The 23,276-nt window shown below is 64.6% G+C and overlaps 1 protein-coding gene across 14 annotated transcripts; it reads left to right on the top strand.

The window, feature by feature from the left end:
• The first annotated feature begins 1,509 nt into the window (after positions 1–1,509).
• On the top strand, positions 1,510–23,064 carry TSPAN32 (tetraspanin 32). Of its 14 annotated transcripts, none has more exons than XM_088832148.1 (13): positions 1,520–1,897; positions 3,003–3,117; positions 3,838–3,935; positions 7,592–7,666; positions 13,421–13,522; positions 13,939–14,025; positions 15,446–15,529; positions 15,699–15,769; positions 16,190–16,370; positions 16,748–21,679; positions 21,893–21,958; positions 22,068–22,280; positions 22,366–23,064. In XM_088832148.1, exons 1-10 carry the CDS (start codon positions 1,832–1,834, stop codon positions 16,793–16,795), a joined length of 927 nt encoding a protein of 308 aa, XP_088688274.1. In that variant the 5' UTR covers positions 1,520–1,831; the 3' UTR covers positions 16,796–21,679; positions 21,893–21,958; positions 22,068–22,280; positions 22,366–23,064. The 14 variants fall into 14 exon arrangements, with proteins under 14 accessions (XP_088688277.1, XP_088688283.1, XP_088688282.1 ...); XM_088832147.1 differs by having other exon boundaries at positions 16,748–20,651; positions 20,733–21,679; positions 22,068–23,064; XM_088832149.1 differs by having other exon boundaries at positions 16,748–17,747; positions 18,803–21,679; positions 22,068–23,064.
• Positions 23,065–23,276: the final 212 nt, after the last annotated feature.

The raw sequence follows: 23,276 nt of genomic DNA on the forward strand, positions 1-23,276 counted from the left end.
CCAGGCAGCTCATGGCGGGACCCTATGCACAGGGTCCGTGCAGGGTAGGGGTCTGTCCACCGCCCCAGCGCCTCTGACAGAAGCTGCTGCTTTCTGCGCCCTGCTGGCTCCCATGAGCCTGCCCTGCCCTCGGGAGGGGTGGCCGCCCTGAGTGGCTGAGGGTCAGGGAGCCGGGCGAGGCCAGCACTTCCACTCCAGATGTCATTTCCTGTCTCAGAGCGGCTGTCGGAGCCGGAGGGTGTCGAAACAGGCTTCCTGGGGCAGGTGTGGACGGCTCCCCACGTGGGCCAGGCTCCCCGCCCAGGCAGTGGGTCCAGGGCAAGGGGGCCTCAACCAGACGCCTGGACTTGAGAGAGTCTGAGCTGGGCTCAGTCCCCACCAGCCCGGTCCCCAAGGAAGCCTCGTTTCCTTCCCACAGAGGGTCAGGGGCTGATGTGGGAAACACGGTCAGGTCACCTGTGCCAAGTGCCCGGCGCAGGGTCGGCACTCGGCAGGAGCAGGTCAAGGAGCTAGCTCTGACCTTTGGGAAAAGGTCAAGACATCTTCTTCCAAGTCAGAGGCAGACAGTTCCAGAACAGAGGCCAGCACGGAGGCGACTGGCTGGTCTCTGCAGGAGGGCGGGTCCAGGAGGCCAGCCCCCAGCCCAGGGCCCCAACGCCCACCCCCATCCAGGACTTCCACTCCCGCTGGCCCCTGGGCCGCAGCTTGGCTTCACTAGCTCGAAGCACAGGCTGGGACGTCGGGGGCCCCCTCCTGCCCCTGCGGACACAGGGCAGGATTCCTGGTGCCAAGGGGCAGCTGGGGGCACTGGGGTGGATGAGTGGTCCTGGCTGCCCCTGCTCTGCACAGGGTCAGGAGGGAGGTGGCAGGGCTGCCGGCTAGCACAGGCGGCACTCTGCTGGCTTCTGGAAGGCCAAGGCGTCACCGCAGACACAGTGACAGCTGTTTGGGGCACCTGTGCTCCCCAGCTGAGGCCCCCGAGTGCCCTGAGGACCCGGATGATGAGACATGGAAGAGGGGTGACTCCAGCGCGAGCGGGGAGCTGTGCCCAGGCAGCCCGCTGCGGCCAGCCCTGCGGGGACCCAGACCAGCGGCTCACCACGTGTGCCCCCAGACCGCGCTGGGTCCAGCCGCCCGTGAGCGCAGCCCCAGGTTCCTGTCAGGAGGTTTAACCATGGACTCGTGTTCCGACAGAGCCTCAGCGTAGGTGCAGAGAGGGGCCCAGCCCCCTCCCCCTGCACACCCCGCTCTGAATTACTCATCTGTGCTGCTGAAGCATCGAAAATCTAGCGGCTTTTTGGAAAATTTTGATGTCACAGAACATTTCGAAAGGTGTTTCGTAAGACAGTGTTTCGATACAGAAGTTCATATGCGGCCTCTCTCCCAAAGTCCTGCAAGGACAGCAGCCCCAGGCAGGACTCACCGGGGGTCCAGCCTCTGCTTGCACACTCCCAGGACGGGAAGCTCACCCTCACCCAGGCGGCCTCTCACCCGCCCACTTCCTCCCAGGGTCCTCCACGGCCCTGCCAGGAGCAAGGGCGCACCCTTCAGGGAGGCCTCATTTCTCTGCTCGTGTCCTGGGGGCTTGGGCCAGGGGAGGGGCGGCAGGGGGGCGGAAGCTGGCCTTGCCCCCCTCCCCTTCCTCCCTGCCCTTTTTCTGGGGCACCCAGAGCCTCAGTTCCTGGGTATGCTGACAAACAGGCAGACGGGTGATCGACCTAACCCAGCTCCTCGGCAGGCAACTGCGGTCTGAGGTCCCCACCCAGCTGGAAACCAAAACCACAGTGGGAAGGGAGGGGAGCGGAGGGCAGAGGAGAGCAGAGGAGCCTCCATGGAGCCTTGCAGTCGAGTCAGGGTGGCCAGATGCCAGATGCTGGCCACAAGCCTCTTTGTTCTGGTAACAGGCCGGCTGGGCAGGAGGCGGCGGGGGTGGGGTGCGCCGTGCCCCTGGGTCTCCAGAACTGTGGGTCCTCCCCTAACACATGCACCCGCCTTCCTGCCCCGTGGACATGCACCTGGTCCTGGGCGCAAAGTCTCGGCAGCGAAAGGGTGCCCGTGAGCAGTGTCCATCCTCCTGCCAGGCAGCAAGGGGCCTGCTGAGGGCCTGAGGGCCTTGGGTGCTGGTGAGCTGCGGTCAGAGAGGGGTCCCCCGGGGAGCGGGGTGGGGGCTGGAGGGGTGGTGCCCTTGGAGGCGCTCTCACAGGAGCAGGGAGCTGGGAGGGCTGGGGGGTCCACAACGGAACCAGCGGAGGTTCTGGGCCCTTGGATGCGCTGGGCAGTGAGTGTGTGTGATGGCGGGGGCAGTGTGAACGGGAGAGTATGTGTGTGTGTGATGGGGTGTCTGTGTGTGTCTGTGTGTGTGATGGGTGTCTGTGTGTGATGGGGAGTCTGTGATGGGGTGTCTGTGTGTGTGATGAGGTGTCTGTGTGTGTGATGGGTGTCTGAGTGTGTGTGTGTGTGTGATGGGGTGCCTGTGTGTGACGAGGAGTCTGTGATGGGGTGTCTGTGTGTGTGATGGGTGTCTGTGTGTGTCTGTGTGTGTGATGGGTGTCTGAGTGTGTCTGTGTGTGTGTGTGATGGGTGCCTGTGTGTGACAGGGAGTCTGTGATGGGGTGTCTGTGTGTGATGGGTGTCTGTGTGTGGTGGGGTATCTCTGTGTGTGTGATGGGGTCTGTGTGTGACGGGGTGTCTGTGATAGGGTGTCTATGCGTGTGGGATGGGGTGTCTGTGTGTGATGGGGTGTCTGTGTGTGATGGGTGCCTGTGATGGGGTGTCTGTGTGTATGATGGGGTCTGTGTGTGGTGGGGTGTCTGTCTGTGATGGAGTGTCTGTGTGTGAGGGTGTGGGGGTAGGTGTCTGCAGCGAAGACCCCCCCAAGGCCACCCCCGGAACACCTGGAAGCCCTGCGGCTGACCCTGTCTTGTGAGACCAGGATGCTGGAGACAGCTGGTGGGGGTCGGTGCCCAGCCCCGCGCCCACCAGCTGGACATACCTACTCGCAGCTCCTGGGTTCCGCCATGGCCGCCACGGCCACGCTCAGCTACTTTGGGCCCCACTTTGCTGTCATCAGCCCCGTATCAGCAGACAGGACCACCTACGAGGCCTTGCAATACTGGGGTGAGTGATGCTATGGGCAGCCACTGCTGGGGAGGGGGCTTCAGGAGCAAAGGCGGCTGGGGAGGAGCCCTGGGCTGGGGTGAGGACTGCTGAGCGAAGCTGGGCTGGGGCAGGCAGCGGGGTCAGAGGCAGGAGGGGCCTCCCTGAGGTCCCAGCTCCCCTGGGCAGAGCCTGGGTCTGCCTGGATCTTGCCTGGGCCCCTGGGGCAGCATGGGTATGTCGGGGAGTATCCAGGCCCCGTCCTCCACATCCAGGAAAGGGTGCTCACCCATGATGAGGCCTTGAGCAGCTCACTGAGATGGCATCCTTTCCCCTCAACCCCACCCCTTGGGGTCTTGGCCTCAGGAGAGACCACCAGAGGCTGAGGAGGGCAGATATGGTAAAAACCGAGGCTTGCGGGGTTACCATGGTCCTAGCCCCAGGCCTCCTGTTTTTATCTCGAACCCCAAACCCCAGAGCCCCAGGAGCAGGAAGCCTGGGGCTGGGCCTGGACTGATAAGATTACCAGCCTGTCAGTGGGGCCTGGGGGCAGGGAAGGGCTTCTGATGGCCCCTGGGGGAGGCGAGAGGGGCGGGCGGGAGGGGCAGTGCAAGGGGGGGCACATCCCTGATGAGGAGACGAGGCCCCTTCAGGGCCCCTGGGAGCCCAGCAGCCCTGAGTCCACTCTTGCGCACCCAGGATCACTGCCCGGGCACCCTGACGCCCCCTCTCTGCCCCCAGCCTTCTCCGCTGGAATCGCCCTGGCTGCACTCCTGACCCTGGGGGCCGTGCTGAGCGCCGCAGCCACTGTGAGAGGGGCCAGGGGCCTCATGGCTGCGGTGAGTGCTCCGAGCTGGGGGCCGAGGGAGCCCACCTCGCCCCTGTGTCCCTAAGGAAAGCGAAGTCCAAGGGGTGTGGGACAGCCAAGACCCCTCCACCCGGGAGTCAGAAACCCCCGCACCCGGGAGTCAGGACCCCTCAACCAGGGGGTCAGGACCCCCCCAGCCCAGGAGTCAGGACCCCTCAGCCAGGGACAGCTGGGACCCCCTCCATCCAGGAAAGTCGGGACCCTTTAACCCAGGACAGCCAGGACCCCTCCACCTGGGCACCCTTCCCCAGGTGGTGTGATGGGCATTCACACCCCCATCATCCACAGGGGCTTTGAAAGGCAGCGTCGGCCCTCCCGGCCTTGGGTGCTGGTCAGAGGCCTGGGACGGTCTGGTTCTGTGACACTGGAGGCTCTAGGAACACAGTTTGGATGAATTCCACCCTTTAGGACGAGGCCAGGCCCGATCGGTCCCCCATAGGTCAGGACTGGCCACGGCCCCTAGACCCCGGGCTCCTCCCAAGCGGCACGCCCTCCGTGGCAGCCGCCAGTGGTAGGGCTCCCTCCCCGCCCCGATCCTGCCCCTTGCAGGGGCCCTGCTGCCCCCACACCTGCTCCTCCAAGTGGCCTGTCCTGCGGCACCTGCCGGCCCACCTCCCCAAGGACTGTGGTGCCCACTGTGGGCTCACGCCCCCCTCTCTCACCTGAACCAGGGCCTTAGCCCCTGGCTGGCACCCCGTGCTGCCAGCTGCACCTGCAATCCCTCTCAGTCTCCCTGAGATACCAAGTCTAGCCTTCCTGGGACTCCACGGGTCCCTGCGGTACCCACTTTCCTGCTTCCAGCCCTCTGTGCCTGCAGACCCCACCCCTACCCTGGGAGCGGTTCATGGGGCGGCCCCCCCGGGGTCTCCTGCTGGGGGCCGTGTTGCCCCAGGTGGACTCTGAGGCTGACAACCCTGGGCTCCCTGGCAGCCTTCTGGGTCCCCACAGTTCTCAGCCAGCAGTGTCAGCAAACAAGTTGAATGACTCCTGGGTTAAAGACATCTCCAAGGCCAGGTGGCTCAGCAGTAAAGAATCTGCCTGCAGTGCAGGAGACCCAGGTTTGATCCCTGGGTTGGGAAGATCCCTGGAGGAGGAAACGGCAACCCGCTCCAGTATCTTTGCCTGCAAAATCCCATGGGCAGAGGAGCCTGGTGCGCGGCAGTCCATGGGGTCGCAGAGAGTCGGACACGACTGAGCGGCACCCCAAGGCCAGGGGCAGAGTCACCTCCCAGAGCCGGGCCTGGGGCCCTGGTGTGCTAGAGGCCCGTCTGGCAGCTGGGTCCCAACCAGGACCCCACAGGAGCGTGGGCAGTGCTACCAGCCTGGCCGGTGTGGTCCGGCTGGGCAGGGGAGGGAGGGAGGCCCCAGGGGCATCCGGCCCGGCAAGCGGACTGTCCCCCCAGGGGAGGCTGCCTCACGGCCGGAGGTCGAGGCTGCGGACCCAGACCCGGAGGTCCCGGCGGGGACAGCCTCCCGAGCGCCGCCAGGGGGCGCCATGGCGCTGGGCGCGGAGCCGCGGCTGAAGCTGCCTGTGCCCGAGGCGCCCGCGGCCGCCAGCGCCGCCCCGACCTCCGCGCGCTGCGCCCTGCGCCGGGCGGGGACCCGGGGCACCGCGGCCTCGGCTCTGCTTCCGCGCCCGGGCGCGGCCTGGGCCCCGCGGCTGGCCGCCTGCTGCAGCCCAGCCTCCCGCGGGCCCCAGCACTGCCCCGGGGGCCGGGGAGCGGGGGGCCGGGACCCCACCCCGTGCGCGCCCGGGGAGCGGGGGGCGCGTGCACCCGGGGCTGGGAGAGGGCGCTGCTGCCCTCCCGCCCCGCCCCAGCCCGCCTCGCCCGCGGGAAGGGAGCGGCTGCGCCCAGGAAGCCATCTGGATTTATCTATGTTGCTGTTCAGAATCAGGAGAGAGGGCGCCAGGCACGGGGCCCACCGCACCCAGAGCCTCAGCGCACGGGCGGCCCGGGAGCCCGGCCCGTGTGCCACCCAGGGCCCGCCGTGCTCCCTCTCCCGGGGAATGGAACCGTTCCTGGAAAATGCTAGTCCCTCGAGCTGGCTCCGGGCCTCCAGCCTGGGAGGCAGCGCTGGGCAATGGCTTCCAGATGGGGAAAAGGCCCTTGGCCAGCCTGGGGGCGGGAGGAGGAGGAGAGGGAGGAGGGAGAGGGGGCGGGAGGAGGGGGAGCAGGGAGAGGCGTCCCAGAGCCATCTGGAGATTGAGGCCTGGTGGACCCCTGGGCAGGCAGGAGGAAACGTGGGGTGAAAGCTGGTGGGCCTCCCGCCCTGAGCGGAGCTGGCGGTCCCTGTCCCTGCATGGAGTCTGGGAGCCGGTGGGCTGGCCCCCTGTCTCCTGGAGCCTGCTGGACGCACCTGCCCCACACCAAGTGTGGAACGGAAAAAACAGTCTTCTTCATCCCCGTCCAGCCCGGCGCTGTCAGTGTGTCCATCTGCACCTGGGTGTCCTTCCATGCTGGCCACAGACCCCGTGCTGGCCATGGACTCTCTGGTGTCACCCCAGTAAGGCCCCTGGGTTGGGAGAGCCTGGCCAAACCGGCCCCAGGCGGCAGACAGTCCCGCTCCTGGGAGGGAGCGATACCGGCCTCCAGACCCCTGGGCCAGGTCTGAGCTCAGGCAGACTGAGTATCCAGAGCTCCCGGAGGAGGCTCAGCCCGAGGCCTGAATGGGAGCATCCCCAGCACAAAATGACCAGTCAGACCACGGTGGGGGACATCCCCAGGGCGGCCCGGGGGAGCCTCTGAAACAACCCACAAAAGAGCTTTGCGGGTGTGTGTATTTTGGGGGGAGGGGACAAACACTCATCAGCTTCAGAACCCCTCAGAGAAAGGGTCCACCAGAGCCCGAGGCCCGGGCACCAGAAGGAAGTGGGTGGGACTGCTAGGTCCTGGGGAGCAAGCCGGTGGGAAGAGAAGCACCTCTGCTGGAAGTCACCCCATCTCAGAGTGGCCACCGGGCCATGCTCTTGGCTAGAACCCCAGCTCCTGAACCTCCGGGAGGCCTGTTTCAGAAAACCAAACAAAACCAGCTGTCCCTTCTGAAAAAGGCGCTTCTTATCCAAGCGATTCCCTGATGGCTCAGTCGGTAAAGAATCCACCTGCAATGCAGGAGACCCGGGTTTGATCCCCAGGTCAGGAAGATCGCCTGGAGGAGGGCATGGCAACCCACTCCAGTATTCTTGCCTGGAGAATCCCACGGACAGAGGAGCCTAGCGGGCTCCAGTCCATGGGGTCACTGAGTCGGACACAACTCAGTGACTAAGCACAGCACGTCCAAGGGCAGCCAGCGTCCCCGAGCGGCCCCTCCTGGCCAGACCACTTGAAAGGGGGCACTTGTTCTGAATCTGAATCTCAGGCTTAGGGAAGGCCTGCCTGGCCCTTCTGGGGTTGGTGCCTTTCCCGGCCACAGGCGCAGAGGGCAGGGTTCTCCCTCATCCTGGGGTCTGACCGCCTGCCTCCCTAGGGCCCTGGGAAGCCAAAGCCGGCCATGGGGGCCTCCCGAGAAGGGCCTAGAGAGGCCTGGGAGCCAGCGTGGCCGCCGTCACAGGTCTGCCCACAGCAGGGGGAGCCGCTAGGCCACGGCAGGGCCTGGACTCAGGGTGCCTCCTCTCCCGTCCCCTCCCAGGCCTTCCTGAGCTTCGCCCTGGTGTTCTGCGCCCTGGTGCAGGTGGCCTTCTGGAGGGTCCACAGCCCCACCCAGGTGAGCGCAGCCCCGTCACTCAGGGGAGGGCCCCTGCTCCCTCTCTCCTGCGGTCACCGGGGGAGACAGGCGGGTGTGGGGACCACGCTGGGGACACTCTCTGCCAGCGGGCTGGCCCTCTGCTGGGCTGAGAGCAGCGGCTCCTGGGGCAGGAAGGAGGCAGGCACACCCGCTTCTCACTAAGCCCCTCCCACCCAGGGGCCTGAAGACGGCACCTGGGGGGTCAGGGGAGGGGAGCCTCCCAGGCCTGCAGGGTTGACTGGGGGGGTCGGCTTCAGAAAACGCACCTTCGAGGGCTGCACCCCTGACGGGGGCCAGGCCTGGTTGGGAGAGAGGCCCGTTCGCAGCGGGGGCTGCGGGACAGGGGATGAGGTGTCCAGTGGTCCTTCAGGGCGGGCCCTGACCTGCCTGAAGTCCGGCTGCCCGGTGACCTGCTCCTTCCGTTGTCACTGGGGGCTGTTGCCAGGGACGTTCACGTTGGTGGTGGCCGTGGCGACGGTGGGCGTGGGTCCCTCTGGGGGGATCTCCATTCTCCTCTCCTTCCTCCGCCCACACACTCCTCTGCTCTCTGGGTGCTGCTGGGACCCCGGGGCAGCTCGAGGCTGGCAGGGAGGGAGGCCCCAGTTCTGATAATGCAGTCACGTTGGACGCTGGCCCCTGGACAACAGGGCTTGAAGCCTGCGGGCCGGGTCTAGGGTGGGCGCTACCCCAGAGAGGAGGGCAGGACCACAGCTCGGGAGGGACTGCTCCCAAGTGACAGGGGGCGGGGGTAGCCTGGCCTTCCAGAAATTCTGCCTGAACTCCAGGCCCTGAGACAGAGCTGAAAGCCTGACTGGGAAACGGGACTGGTCAAGTCCATCAGCGGAGCTGAGTCCTCCCAGATCAGGGCTGAGGGGGGTCAAGGTCAGAACTTCTGTGGGCAGAGAGAGGAAGTGGGTGCCCAAGATGTTCAGAGAGATGGGGAAGCAGCCCCGGATGGGCTTCTGTTTGCAGAGGCCGAGTACTGGCGGGGCCGGGAGGGTCCACAGTCGGCTGAGGAGGGGGCGCCGCTGGTCCATGTGGCCGATCCCAGCCAGGGCAGAGCGAGGCTGGCCAACACCAGTGCCCCCCGTGCCCTGTGCCCGTGGCCCCAACAGGCTCAGCTTCGCTCCCCAGCTGAGCTGTGAGTCTGAAGGGCAGCCCCCGGGTGCCCCTCCCAAAGGGGCTTCTCACCCCACCGCTGCTCCCTGACTGAGCAGCCAGCGCCTGCAGAGGCCTCTCCCCAGCCCCCAGGAGCGGACACAGCTGAGCAGAACTTGGGCCCAGGCTTCGCCTGTGGGAGCCCAGTCCAAGCCAGACCCCAAAGCAGTCCCTGGGGAGCCCAGCCCCACAGGCCCTGTCCAGCCAGACTCTCTGAGACCCCGAGCGCGCCTTTCTCCTCTCCTTGGGCTTCAGTTTCCCTGCCCTGCATAAGGACCAGCCCGGGCAGACCACGGCCAGTCCTGTCAGAGGACACTGCTGGAGGGGTGCGGTTTAGTCGCTCAGTCATGTCCAACTCTTGCGACTGTAGCCCGGCAGCCTTCTCTGGCCACGGGGTTTTCCAGGCAAGAATACTGGAGTAGGTTGCCATTTCCTTCTCCAGGTGGGGGGTCTTCCTGACCCGGGGATTGAACCTAGGTCTCCTGCATTGCAGACAGATTCTTTATCGACTGAGCCACTAGGGAAGCCCTGGAAAGTCCAGGCAAAACCCCGTGCAGGCAGGTGACAAGCGGCGTATCTTTGACCGTGTCTCAGGGATCCCAGTGGCCCCGGCCCCTGGTTGCATGGGCGCCCCAAGACGTTCATGCAATATGCCGAGGACGGCCGGGTCAGGAGGCCAAGGTCGTGCTGTGTGCTTTTAGGTGCGTGGTCACCCACTCTAGAGCCCAGAGGCTTCCCTGGTGACTCAGTGGGTAAGGAGTCTGTCTGCAGTGAGGGAGACTCACTGCCCGCAGTGAGGGAGACCCGGGTTCGATCCCTGGGTCGGGAAGATCCCCTGGAGAAGGAAATGGCAAGCCACTCCAGTATCCTTGCCTGGAGAATCCCACGGACAGTGGAGCCTGGTGGGCTGCAGTCTGTGAGGTCACAAGAGTCAGACACGACCGAGTGACTGACACTTTCACCCTTTTCCTTTATCTGCTCTGGCCGTGCCCTCCCTTACCCGCAGCACGGGCCCAGTTCCCCTGTCCCCCTGCCACCGCTGCGCTCCTTGGAGTTGAGGCTGCCATCCCCAGACCTTCCAGAGCAGTGCCATCCTCTTGGTCCGCAGATGGAGGGACTCGGGCCCGTGGGGGTGTGGAGGGGGCCAGGTCACTCTGGCAGAGCCGGAGCAAGAGGGGGCCACCGTCAGGACTCTTAGCCCTGAGTCAACGCCTCTTTTCCCGTAGCTGCCCAAAGATCACCCCAAACTGTTCACCACCACGCTGGTGTCATCTGGGGTCACCCACCCCTGACCAGAGGGGAAAAGGACATTCCCTCTGGTTCTTGTGGGGGTTGGAGCCTGGAAAGGTTGCCTCAGCTCTCGGAGACCAGGAAGCGCCGAGCCAGGCTTCTGACCCACCACCCAGGAGCTGCCAGGCCAGGCGAGGTCAGGGTCACCACGCGGGTGGTCCCTGCCAGGACGGCTGCCAGGGTGCCCGGCCGGGCAGCTCCCTGGGGTAGCTGCAGCCCCCTCTCTTGACTCTGGCCCTGTGTGTTTACAGCTCCAAGCCCAGGGCTGGTGGTTCTGCAGGGGCGGGGCCCACAGGCCGAAACCCTTCTGGGGCTCCCGCTCTGGGAAGGGGAAGGGGTGGAAGCAGACAGGACCCAGCTGGGCTTCCTCCCTGCTCAGCCCCCACCACCCTGCACAGAAATCGTTCTGGTCTGGTCTGTGCTGCAGCTGGCCTTCGGGGTCCAGTGTTCGGGGCCCTGGCTGGCCCCAGTTGGGGCTGGGGCTTCTTCCCACACGAGTGGGCACGAAGGGGCCTGGGTGGGGTCAGCCCTGCATCCGGCACTCTTGGGCGATCGGCCCACCTTCCTGGGCCTCCGCGTCCCCGTCCGCAAAGGAGTATGAAGACCTGTGCACAGGGATGAACCAGCGCAGGTGAAGGGGCGAGTGGAACCTGCCTGCAGCCCCGGGCCCAGGCCTGACCTCCGCATCCACACTCATGAGGGCGTGGGCCCCCGGTGGCAGGGGCCGAGGAGCCGCCTGTCCTGTGCCCTCGATCCCGGGAACCTGGGGGGGCCTTGGCATCAAGGCCACCCCAGACCAGCAGATCCCTCTTTCCATGGGGTCCTCCTGGAGGCAGGCGCAGACACTCAAAGGGCCATGCTTTTTGCTCTAAGGGGTCTGTTCACCCCCATTTCTCCCCTGGCACTCCCCAAGTGACCCCCTGAGATATCCGGAAACAAGGGGTCCAGATGGCCCGTCTCCCTGAGGATGGCCATGACTTCCGGTGGCCCCAGAGCCATCCCACAGGCCCTGACCACCCCCCGGCCCCCTCTCCTGGCCCCCAGACCCCCTCCCAGCGTCAGGCCCTGGTAGGTGCCCTGAAGCTTGGCGGGCGTTCAGCAGGACTAGGCAGTCGTGCTGTGAATACAGAGCTTGAGGGCGCCTGAGAGCCGCTCTGCCCAGTCCCCAGACAGGCCTGCGGGCGATGAATTGCCAGGCCCCGCTTAATAATTCAGGCACGGATTGAGTACGGCGGTGCCCGAGCTGGTGAAAGGCTGCCTGTCCCCCAGCTCCCGGGCTGGGTGCCCCCACCGAGGCCACTCCCCTCCCCCATGGTCCAGTAGTGGCCACAGCCGGCCCTGGGCCACCGGGGGCTGGTCTGCGGACCATCTGCAGCTCCTACTGCCCCCACCCCCAGGCCTCCCCCGCCAGGCAGGTTAGCAGACTATGGGAGGGGTGGTCAGTGGCAATGTTAGGAGGGGTCCTCGTGGGGAGCTGGCCTGGCAGGGATGCCCCGGGCCCTTGGTTTGTATTCAGCAGCCTAGGAACCCTGTCCTGAGGGGTATCCCCTGGATCCCTGGGAGATCGGGCTTGAAGATCAGGGCGCCCTGCAGGGAGCACCCAAGTCTCGGGGACCAAGGGCCTCTGAGACCTCCCAGCCCCCCCCCACCTTCTCACCTAGAGACAAACAGGACCCCTGAGCCCGGGCTGGGGGGCCATCTATGGAGCACCAGCCACCCAGGCACCAGGCCTTGGAGAGTCAGCCTGGCCCCCACTCCCAGGCCAGGGGTCTCGGGCAGGGCTGTGGCTTTGTCGGATCCACCTCTTCACCCGAAGGAGGAACTTGTGGCCCTCCCCCCCTCCCCCGTCTCTGAGATCGGGAGGGGGTGGGGAGGTAGGAGGGGGGAGAGCCCCACAGCTCGGCCCCAGTGGGCGTGCCCCTCCAGCCAGTGTTCCTGGGAGCAGCACCTCGCCTCAGAGGAGCCGGGGTCTCCCTGGGCCCTAGTGGGGGGTGGAGGGGGCTGGCCCACGTCACAGCCTCCTGCACCCCTGACCCCAGCCTGGCTCCACTCCCCCCACAAGCCTCCCCGGGACCTCCTCCCACAGAGACCAGGACAGCCCGGCCGGTCTCCACCCCCAGGAGAGGGCCCCTTGCCAGGCCTCCTGCAGGGGTGGCCGGCCTGGTGCCTGACCCCCCGCCCAGGACGCTGCCCACCCCCCGCTTGGGGAGGGAACAAAGCGGCCGGAGCATTTGGGAGGCTCTGAGATCTGGGTCTCAGCAAGAGGGCGATGAGCTCTGAGCGCGATGCTGGGGGTGCAGATCCGCCTGTCCCTACAGGGGCACCAGGGCTTTGGGCAGCAGTGGGCGAGACCGGCCCCCACCCGCCTGCCCCCAAGTCCTCCAGGCTGGGAGTGGGGAAGCCGCTTCCTTTCTGGAGGGCGGGGTGAGTGGCCAGAGCAGGGTACCCCCGAGCACCCGCCCACCTATCCCAGCGGGCACACGACTCGGGGGCAGGAAGGCAAGGGAGGCTGGGCTCAGGGTCTCTGCGGCGGGGAAGGAGGGCCGGGGAGCCCAGAGGCCTTGCCCGTGCCAGACCAGTGACCCCAGCACAATCACCCTGGAGAAGGCAAGATTCCAGTTTGCCTCTGGAGAAGTAACTTGGCAAGGTGAGGGCACTTCAGGAGGCACAGAAGGGGATGTGTAGCTGGGCAGACGGAAGGAGGTCTGGGGGACTGGGGTACAGAGTGAAGGCAGAGCTGGCCAGGCCCGTTGCTACTCTTCCCTGTCATCTCCAAGGAGCCTCATCAGTCCTGGGTGCCCGTGGCCAGCCCTGGGCACTTAGACCTTGCCTGGACCCCAGGTGCCTGGGCTTTCCGGAACGTACCGGATGGTTCTGGGGGAAGACCTGGCGCATCCCTGAGCCGAGCTCTGGCCGTCTCCCGCAGGCCCACCCTTCGCTTTCCCTCCCCACCGCCCATTTCCAGATCAACAGAAGCAGGTGGACACTTGGGCCAGGCTCTCCTCCCACCGCAAGACAGGAGCTGCTTTACCCTGCGGACCCCCAGGGGCGAAAGCGGCATCAGCAATCATTCCTCGGGGGGGGTCCCCACAGCTGGAGCATGGGAGCCCGTAACCAGCACCCGGGGGACGCAGGCCCTGCTCCTGGGAGGCCCGGCCCCGAGGGAGCAAGAGGAGGAGGCCGGTTGAGCGCCATTCAGCACCTGAGGGTCGTCGGGGGGTCATCGGAGGGTCCATCGGGGACATGAGCTTCACCAGCACGGCCTTCCCGGTGCCCTCTGTACAGGTGGAGGACGCCGTGCTGGACGCCTACGACCAGGCCTATGAGCGGGCGGTGAGGAGCGCGTCCCAAAGCGGGCGGCAGGAACTGGTGGCCATCCAGGACACGGTGAGCGCATGGGGGAGGCCCCCTCTGGCACAGCTCTGGGTGGCCTGCCATCTAGAAAAGGGGCACAGGGGAGCAGGCCCCCAGAGCCAGCTGGCCGGGTGCGGAGCTGAGGGTCCCGGGTCACCGACGCCACGGCGGGGGAGGCGCAGGGCAGAGCACGCCTGCCTTCCATCCGCCCTGGGAGGCCCGGCTTCTGAGTCCGCGTCCACACGAGAGCTTCCAGATGGAGGTGGCACAGCCGGGTCCCGGTGCCCGCAGGCCAGGCTGCTGGAGCTGGGTGCCCGATACAGAGCCAGCCGCCTGGTCCTGAGCCCCTGTCGCGGCTGGGGGCGGGGCAGGGGCGGACATCGTGCCTCAGTTTCCCCTCTGCCCCTGGGGTTCTCAGAGCAAACTGCTTCCCTCTTCCGCCCCTGCAGTTCCGATGCTGTGGCAAGAGCTCGCCCCTCGGGCTCCTGGGGGACTCGGAAGCCGACCTGTGTCAGGGGGAGGAGGCTGCCAGACAGGTGAGGGGCGGGCCCGCCACCGTCCCTGGGGGCTCAGCCCCAGAGCAGGGCCACGCCCACCCACTGGCCCCCCAGACCCTCCCAGGGGGGTGGCTGGCCTGGGCTGGGGTCACTTAACGCGCCAGGCCAGGTGCTCACTCCTTCGCTCAGCTCCCAGCTTGGGGGATTGAGACCGTTTCATCAGAACCCTCTAGAAGGTCAGGAGAAGGTAGGAGACCCGGAGGCTGAGCTGCGCCGAGTGCCCGCAGACCGCGGTGGGCAGCTCTGCCTGTGCCAGGGTCCCCAAAGCCGGAAGGACATTTCCTGGAAGGTCAGCCTGGGCCTGAATCTGGCCACAAGGGTGTCGGAGGCAAGGACCCTCTTCTTCCCGAAGACGGTGGCCTCCCCTCCCCCCCATCCCCCAGCTCCCCTCCCCCACCGGTCAGGAACAAACTCAGTCCATCTCTGGCAAGAGGCTCCTGGCCACCCTCCAAGAAACAGACAGGGGGATGCAAATGGCTGGAGGCCCAGCCCTGACGGAGCCAACACAGCACCCTGGGCCCTGGCACTGGGGTTGGGGGGGCGAGGGCAGAGGAGGGATGGGGGGAGGCCTGTTTACACCACCGGGGGGGGGGCCAGGTCCTTGCCTGCAAAGTGGGGGTGAAGGCCGGCTTCCTGCACCTTCTGAGACGGCAGGCGACATGGGAGACGGTGAAGGCCTTGTGGGGAGGCACCCCCGGGGGAGGTGGGGGGAGGGCGGACCCCCGGTGGCCTTCCAAGAGGAAGTGCAGCCGCGGGGATGGGGATGAGAGCCTGTCAAAGGGATTCAGATGGACAGACAGACACCAAGCCGGCCTCCTCTCCTGAGGCTTCAGAGCCCAACCCTGCCTGCCCCACCGCACACCCTGCCCCAGCCTGCCCCCAAGCGCCAAGTCCTTCCCCAGAGCCGAATGCAGCCTCTGAGTGGTTTCAGAGCGGGGGTGGTCCCCTCCCTCTTCCCTGGAGACAGGGTGCCTCTGTGGACACCACGCCCTCGAGAGGCCGGGCAGGTTCATGGTGGAGCAAGAAAGCGCCTCCCTGTCAGCCAGTGCCCTTTCCGCACCCCCTCTGTGTCCCACCCGCAGTGGGGTACCCGGGACCCAGAGTACCTGGGACTCAGCCTGCCCTGGGCGCACAGACACATGGCCCAACACCGCTGCTCAGGGGCCACCCAGAGGCAGGCCCCGCTGGACCTCTGGGGCCCCCCGTCCACGGAGGCAGGCTCCATCCTGCCTGTCTTTGCATGTTTTCAATGCCTGTCTGGAGCTCGGGGAGGTTGTCCTGGGATGGGCGGCACCCCTAGCCTGGGTCCAAGGTGGCCGCTGCCGCCCCAGGCCCCTGCAGAGGCGCCACGCCCGGGCAGGGAGGGGCGGTCCGGGCCCACACGCTGCCCTCTGCCCAGGACTGCCTGCGGGGGATCCAGAGCTTCCTGAGGGTGCACGGGAACATCGTCTCCGCCCTGATCGGCCTGGGCCTCGCCTTCACGGTAGCTCTCACCACCCCCCGCGGCCCCCAGGGGACCTGCAGGGCTCGCCCTGCACAGGGAGCAGGGAAGAGCAGGCCTGGGGATGAAGGGGCCTCCCTGCTCCCTTCCCCCTCGGGGGGGGAGGTGAGCCCCCAGAGCTGCTGGGACAAGTGCTGTGCCCCCCACCCAGGTGTACGCAATGTTGCTTAGCTCCTTCATCTGGTTCACCATCCGCTCGGGCAGATACTCCGTGAGCCAACGGTAGGCCCGCCTGCCCCCCGCCCCCGCCGCCACCTCCCCAGAAAGGTCCTACAGGCCTGCAGGTGCGGGTGGGGGGCAGAGAGCACCACCTCTTCCGGCTCCCAAGATCCCGCCTCTGCCCAGCTGTGGGGCCCCTGGACCGAGGACCTAGGCCGACACCCTAGAGGAGGCGCTTAGGGGGGCATCAAGCACTCTGCCAGGCAGGCTCCGCCCCCTCCCCGCCCAGGCAGACACCGGGTCTCACAGCGGCATCTTCACCATCGTGGGGAGATGGGGCTTCTGGGGCCCCCAGGACAGCCCCTGCACTCCATCCACGCTGCGGGCTCCACCACTGCTGACCCGGCCCCTCTGCTCTGGCCACCTACACGCCCTCCGGGTCCAAATCCCGTCCCGTGTCCTCACCGTTCCTCTGCCCCTCAGGGCCCGTGGTTACCCTCCCCAGGAGCCCAGAGTCTACAGACGCATGCAGGAGGGATCCCCGTCTCCTCACCCTTCCAAAGCGGACGCTCCTGGGGGCCTTCTGAGTCCAAGCAGACGTTCGGGTCAGCTTCTGCTGCTCCGGGACACCCACCCGCCTGTCCACGGGAGCGGAGATGCTACGGTCTCCACTCGCATGTGACCCTTGTGGGTGGGGAGGAGCTATTTCCCTCCACGTGGTTGGGGGTGGGGGGAGAGGAGGCTTGACCAGACCAGCACCTCCACTGAAGCAGACGGGGTTGGGGGAGCAGGGGTCAACTGCAGACTCTGGGGAGAGGCTGGGGGGTGAGTGTGCAGGCAGAGGGAGTAGAGGGTGGGCTTGGCAGGGCTCCCTGGCCCCCCACCCCCAGGCTCTGGGGAGATGGGAGGACCCACTGCAGGCTCGGGTGGACTGGGGGCAGTTCAGTTCTGCGCGAGGCCCCACCCGTGTCTGCCGTCCGCGGGCTGCTCGGCTGGGAGACCACTTCCCCTCCTCACACGGCCCCCATCCTCACGTCGCAGGCAGGAGGACTCCTGCTCCCCTCTGACCCTCCAAGCAGGACTATCTGAAGGTGGTGAGGTGAGGGCCCCCAGGGGCCTTCCCTGTTGTAAGGAGAAGTCACTTGTGTAGTGATGCCGTGCCATGGTCCCGGGGGTGCGTCTGAGAAATCCCGCCTGCTGCCGCCCCCGTGCCTGCCATCTGACCACCTGATGACCGGCATCCTCGGCTCAAGCCCCAGAGTCCTGGGCGGGACATCAGACTGGCCCAGCCCAGCTTGGGGGGGCCGTCATAGCCACCAAAGGAGAAGGAAAGACGGCCCGTTGAGCTTCCACCAGGGGGTGCGGCCCCGGCCCGCCCCAAAAGAAACTGGCAGAGTCGCCCTCCTCCCCAGTAAGGAGCAGCGTCTGCGAGGCGCAGCCAATCGGGAACAGTGGCCAACGCCCGCCGCCTGCAGTCACACGCGCACGGCACACCGCCCCAGCAGAGGCTCCGGGGCAGAAGCAGCCGAAGGTCGCGGCGCAGGGCCCTCGCGGGTCCGCGGGTCCGGTTGGTAACCGCGCAGGGCCCCTGGGCAGGTGTGCGTGCGCTTCTCCCGGTCCTGTGCTTCCCACTCACAGAATAAACCTGAAGGGAGGCAGCAGCAGTGGCGGAACGCGGGGCAGCGGGCCCTATCTGGGACTTTCCTGGCCGCCCGGCGGGGTGCGCGCGCCGAAAACCAGAGAGGAAGGGAGGAGAAGGGCTGTGACGACGACGTTCAGATTCCGGAGAATCAGACTCCGGAGGGCGCAGGAGAAGGGTCTGCGCACCTGCTTCTCCTGCTGATGAGCCCGCTCTTCGTGGGGAGTGGGGAGGGTTCTGGGAAGGAAGGCCTCCTCCCGGTGGTCACCTCTGCCATGGACCCTCATCACCCCCTCATCCCACCCTCCCTCAGGAGCAGGACCCCATTTCCTCTTGATCCCATCACTGTGGCCTCCTTCGGGGCCCCTTAATCCGCTGGCAGAGGAGCCCCGGGTGGGCCAGGTAGGAACCCCTCCCCTTCCAACTCAAGGTCACCATTGTTCTGTTCAAAGCATCCCTTTGCTGGGACTGAAAACCAGGCGAGCAGGGACCAACAGGGGCGAGAGGCAGAATGTTTGTGAGCAACCCATTCACTGTGATCACAGGAAGCAGGCCCTCCCCATGCGCGCGGCCTCCACCCCCATGTGTCCTGATTTGGGGGAGATGGGCGGCATTGACTAGCGTGTCCTACAGGACACAAGGCCATGTCACCCCACTGTCCCGGCCGCAGTCCTAAACGATGCCAAGGCTAGGCCGTCGTCCCATGGGGTCTCCTCCTTGAGGAGCCGGCTACGGGGTGGCTCTCGGGGAGCCCAGGGCACCTCCACTTGCCTTGCTCCTCTGGCTGTAAGGTCAGGTCCTTGCCCAGAAACAGGGATCCAGGAGGAACTAGCACAGCAGCACGGCTTTAAGTCGGTAAATAAAGGCAGTACAGGCGCGGGCGGGGGGCAATCCAAATGCAGGGCGAGGGCCAGGCCGGTGGGAGCCATCGCTGCCCTTCCCACGTAGGGAGGGCCGTGTTCACCAGTGTGTCAGCATGACCCGCCAGGTGGGCTGTGACTTCTGGGGAGGCTGCGGGGGTAGTGTTTCCTGGGGAGGTTGGCGTTGCACTGTGGACACAGGAAAGTAGGCGGCCTCCCCCATGTTGGGGGGCACCAGCCGGTCCCCCGAGGCCTGAACGGAACACCAGGGGGGAGAGGAGAAGGCACCCTCCCCCGGCCCCACCCCCTGAGCTGGGGCAGCTCCTGGCACCTCCTCCTGCCCTGAGACTGGGGTTTACAGCGTCACTGGGGCTCAGGCCTCCAGACTCAGGCTGGATGATGTCACCAAACTGGCCCTCCTGGGCCACCAGTGTGGCCACGCAGGTCATGCCCAGCCCCGTAACCACGCAAGCGATTTCCTCGCAGTGCATGTCTTATAGAGAGGAAGGTGGGTGGGGGGTGTACGGATGGAAGGATGGAGAATGGAAGACGGACGGATGGGTACAGAGACAGACATCCCACTGGTGGGCTTCCCAGGTGGCGCCAGTGGTAAAGAAACCCGTCCGCCAAGGCACGAGATGCCAAAGATGCGAGTTCCATCCCTGGGTGGGAAAGACCCCCTGGAGGAGGACATGGCGGCCCACTCCAGCATTCTTGCCTGGAGAATCGCACGGGCAGAGGCGCCTGGTGGGCTACAGTCCAGGGGGTCACCAAGAGCCGGACACAGCTGAGTGAGCACCGCACGCACACATCCCCCTGGCGCGGTTTCTCTGGAGACTCCTGACCCACATGGGGCCTCACATCAGAGAGCCTCCTGGAGGTACGGCGTCATGGTGCAGGGCTGGATGCGCGACTGTGGCAAGCTGGACATCCAGCCGCAGGGGTGTCCTGCCGGGCCCACAGGGGGCTCCTCTCCCTGCCCTCCGCTTTTCACGGGGCCAGCAGGCAGCACGGGGCTGGTTGGGGAAGAAGATACTGTCTGCCTGCCACGCGCTCCAAGGACCTTACAAGAGTCCAGGCCCCCAACCTCACTGGGCGATGGGGAGCTGCTGGCCGGCCCAGCCACAGGACCGAGTGCACGGATGACACCCCCTTCAGGACGGGCAGCTCGGGTCACCCTGCTGCCCCACATGCAGGGGCCCACCTCTTCCCCGGCCCAGAGGGGAGCCGAGTGAGGAGTCCCCGAGGGAGGTGAGGACCCGGCAAAGGGTGTGGCTGTGCGCCCACACAGTACTGGCCCTGACCTTCTGCATCTCAGCTTCCACCGCGGCCGCTGGGGCCCTGGGGGCCCTGGGTCACAAGGACCAAGTCCTGTGACCCCGGGGGCACCTCCACCAACTCTGCATGTCGCTCAAAGTCAGCAGCCCGACGTGCCGCCCGGATGCAGGTGAAAGCAAAGCAGACGCCCACACAAGGCTTCCGCCTCCTGTGCGCAGGGGACCAAGGCACGGGGGACACATATCTCTGTCCCCTGGACCCAGCGAGGACCTGTTTTCACAGGATTCACTTGCGCTCTGCCACGCAGTTTTCACCGAAGTGACCTACCATGCCGCCTCCAGATCTCGTCGGCAGGGGTCTGGGGGGCGCCGCGTGGTCCTGACGCCGGGCCACACTGCTGGCCACACTGCTGTCCCTGCAGGTGAAGGCACAGTTGTGCGGTCTCTGGCTTTCTGCGTCTTAGGACAGACCGAAAAATGCAAAAACAAAGCCAGGTGTTCACTGGCCGGGCAGCCACACGCCGGGGGCGGGAGGGGGGTGGGCACGTGCGCAGGTTTGTGCCGACTAAGAACACCTGCAGCAGGATTTCCCTGGTGGTCCAATGGTTAAGCTCTTGCCCTCCAACGCAGGGGATGTGGGTTCAGTCCCTAGCTGGGGGTCCAGGATCCCGCATGCTTTGGGGCCACAAAACCCAAACATAAAAAAACACAGAACAGAAGCTGTATCGTAACAAAATTTCAATAAAGACTTAAAGAACTCCTGAAGCTAGGGCTGCCCTTACGCCACCACCTGATTTTAAGGCTCACTCCCACCCCGCACCCCCCGCGGGGCGCAGCTCTCAGGTGGGCGCCCGACGCAGGCCCCGCCCAGAGGTGCAGAAGCCGCCCTCCCGGCCGCGGCCCATCCGTCCTCCCGCTGCTCACTGCAGTTCCAGTGCTCACGGCAGCGCGCGTTTTCTTGCCCCAAACCTTCAAACGTCTGAGCATCCAGGAGACGTTAATTTCCTGTTCCTGTTTTCATGGTTTTTGGCCATTTCTGTTTCCTGTTCTGCCACATGTCTGTTTATGTCTTTTGCCCATTCTTAAAAATCAGATCCTACGTTTCTTTCTTCCGAGGCGTGGGGAAGCTTGCATTACTGGGTGGAAGTCACCTGTGACTTACATGGATTGTGAGTACTGTCTCATATTTGCGACCTGACTTCCACTTTCCTCTTAGTGACTTCTGTGAACAAAGGTTCCTTGTTTTTTAGCTTTTGATGAAAACTTTAATACAGAAAAGAAGTAGACAGAGTGATATATTGAATCCACGTGTATCCACGGGGAAGGCTATTTCTACGTGTCCGCTCGGTCAGGTCCTGGTGTCCAGCTATTTGGTCAAACGCTGGTCAGATGTTGCCGTGAAGGTATTTTTCGATGAGATCACCTTTTCTGTGCATTTGCACCGAGTCTTCCTTGCTGCGCGTGGCTCTTCTCTTATTGCAGCGAGTGGGGCTCCTCGCTAGCTGCGGGTGCAGATTTCTCAATGCGGCACTTCTCCCGTGACAGAGCCCGTGCTACAGAGTGAGGGCTCGGTTAGCCCACGGCGTGTGGGATCCTCTTGGATCAGGGATCAAACCCATGCCCCCTGCATTGGCGGGTGGCTTCTTAACCGCTGGAGCACCAGCGAAGTCTGATTGAACACCTCAAGCAGAAGATTTGGAGTGAAGCAGATCACCTTCGTCGAGTGGGTGCACCTAGCCCAATCATTCGAAGGCCTTCAGAGTGAAGACTGAGTTTTCCCAGAAGAAGGATCTCAACCTCAAGAGCGAAACACCGGGAGCCAGCCCGGGTTCCTGTCTGCCGACCTGCTCACGGAGCTCAGACGTGCCCCTCTCCCAGCGGCATGAGCCAGTTCCCCAGAGTAAATGTCTCGTTCTTCACTCTCTTTATAGAGACAGATGCACAGACACACGCGCGTGTGCGAGAGTCTTAGAGTTGACCCCACACGTCATGACAGAAACTGAATGGACAAGCGGCTCAGCTTCCTCTCCGCAGCTGGAAGCTCTCCGCAGCCGGAAGCTCTTCCCAGCCGGAAGCTCTTCCCAGCAGACCCGCAGTCCCACTACCACGTGGCCAACCTAGCAGTGATTCCCTGAGCACGCTGAGGACGCAAGCCGCGGTCCATTTCCACCACGCTTCCGTTTTAGCTCTTGCTCTGGTTTGTTCGCGCCCGGAGTCTGTCGAGCCCCTGCCCTGGGTGTGCCTCTTCCGTCTTTGCTGCTTTACAGCAGTTTCCTCCCACCCTCAGCATTTCTCCCCGAGCCACAAGCTCATTTTGGGAGCCCGGGTCAGTGGCCCGAAGGTCCCAGGTTCTGGAGACGTCCTCCCGGTGCGAGTTGAAGTGTGCCTCTCTCCCCTGTTTTTCTTGTAGCTGGAAGTGATCACTGAAGGCTTGGTGAGATGGCAAGTCACCCGCCTTGGAGGGAACCCTGCACAGGTGAGGCGTGGGGTCCTTGCCGCCCCTGCCCGGGAAGCACGGGCCTGCTTGTCTCACAGGGGACAGCAGCTATTTCCACTATAAAGTTTTATCTCTCCTTTGCCACTAGCAAGCAATCCACGGACGCCCTGCTGATAACCGGCCCCCAGCAGGCACCCTCCTCCTGGTTGCAGCGTCTGTGGAATTGATTATGACACTCAGTGTGACGACATGGCAAGCTGCCGTTGTGACAGTAAGAGTGTTAGTCGCTCGGTCACGTTCGGCTCTTTTCAACCCCACGGACTGCAGCCCGCCAGGCTCCTCTGTCCATGGGATGCTCCAGGCAAGAATGCTGGAGTGGGTGGCCATTCCCTTCTCCAGGGGATCTTCCCGACCCAGGGACTGAGCCCCGGTCTCCTGCATTGCAGGCGGATTCTTTGCCCTCTGTTGTGACAGGCAGCATATAAACTGGCCCATCAGGCCCTGCCTCCTGCTGGTCATGCCCAGGTGCAGCCCCCTTTGTCCAGAGCGCGTGGGCTGCCCTAGTGAGTGGCTCACCCCCTCCAGCTGAGTGAGGGGCAGTGGGGGTGTCTTCTGAAGCTGACCCGGCTCCCATCCTCTTGCCCTCTTTGCTCCCTCTGCTGGGAGCGGCGACCATGTGGAGGGCTGTCCTAGAAAGAAGGAAGTGATGCTTTTGAGCTGTGGTGCTGGAGAAGACTCTTGAGAGCCCCTTGGACTGCAAAGAGATCCAACCAGTCCATCCTAAGGGACATCAACCCTGAATATTCATTGGAAGGACTGAGGCTGAAGCTAAAGCTCCAATACTTTGGCCACCTGATGGGAAGAACTGACTCACTGGAAAAGACCCTGATGCTGGGAAAGATTGAAGGCAGGAGGAGAAGGGGACGACAGAGGATGAGATGGTTGGATGGGATCACTGACTTAATGGACACAGGTTTGAGTAAACTCTGTGCTGCAGTCCATGGGGTCACAAAGAGTCAGAGATGACTTAGCAACTGAACAACAGCTAAAAGATGTAAAATGTTTCCTTCATTTTTTGTGTTTGTTTTTTTATGTATTATTTGTGTGAAAAGTATTATAAACCTATTACAGTACAGGACTACATAGCCGATGATGTTCGTTGGATACCTGATTTTTTTAGACTTACAAACGTGATCTCAGAACAGAACTCCTTTGTATGTAGGGGACTTGCTGCACCACATTTGGGGCCAAGCTGCCTCACACAACCGCAGACAGCTAAGATGCTGTATTTGCTACTCCTTCTGTGTCCCTTAGGTGACCCTTCTCTAGAAAGACACTTCCTTCAACTGAGACTACT

This window comes from Moschus berezovskii, chromosome 25, assembly GCF_049115385.1.
Source record: "Moschus berezovskii isolate FMDL1 chromosome 25, NW_MosBer_1.0, whole genome shotgun sequence".
NCBI lineage: Eukaryota > Metazoa > Chordata > Mammalia > Artiodactyla > Moschidae > Moschus > Moschus berezovskii.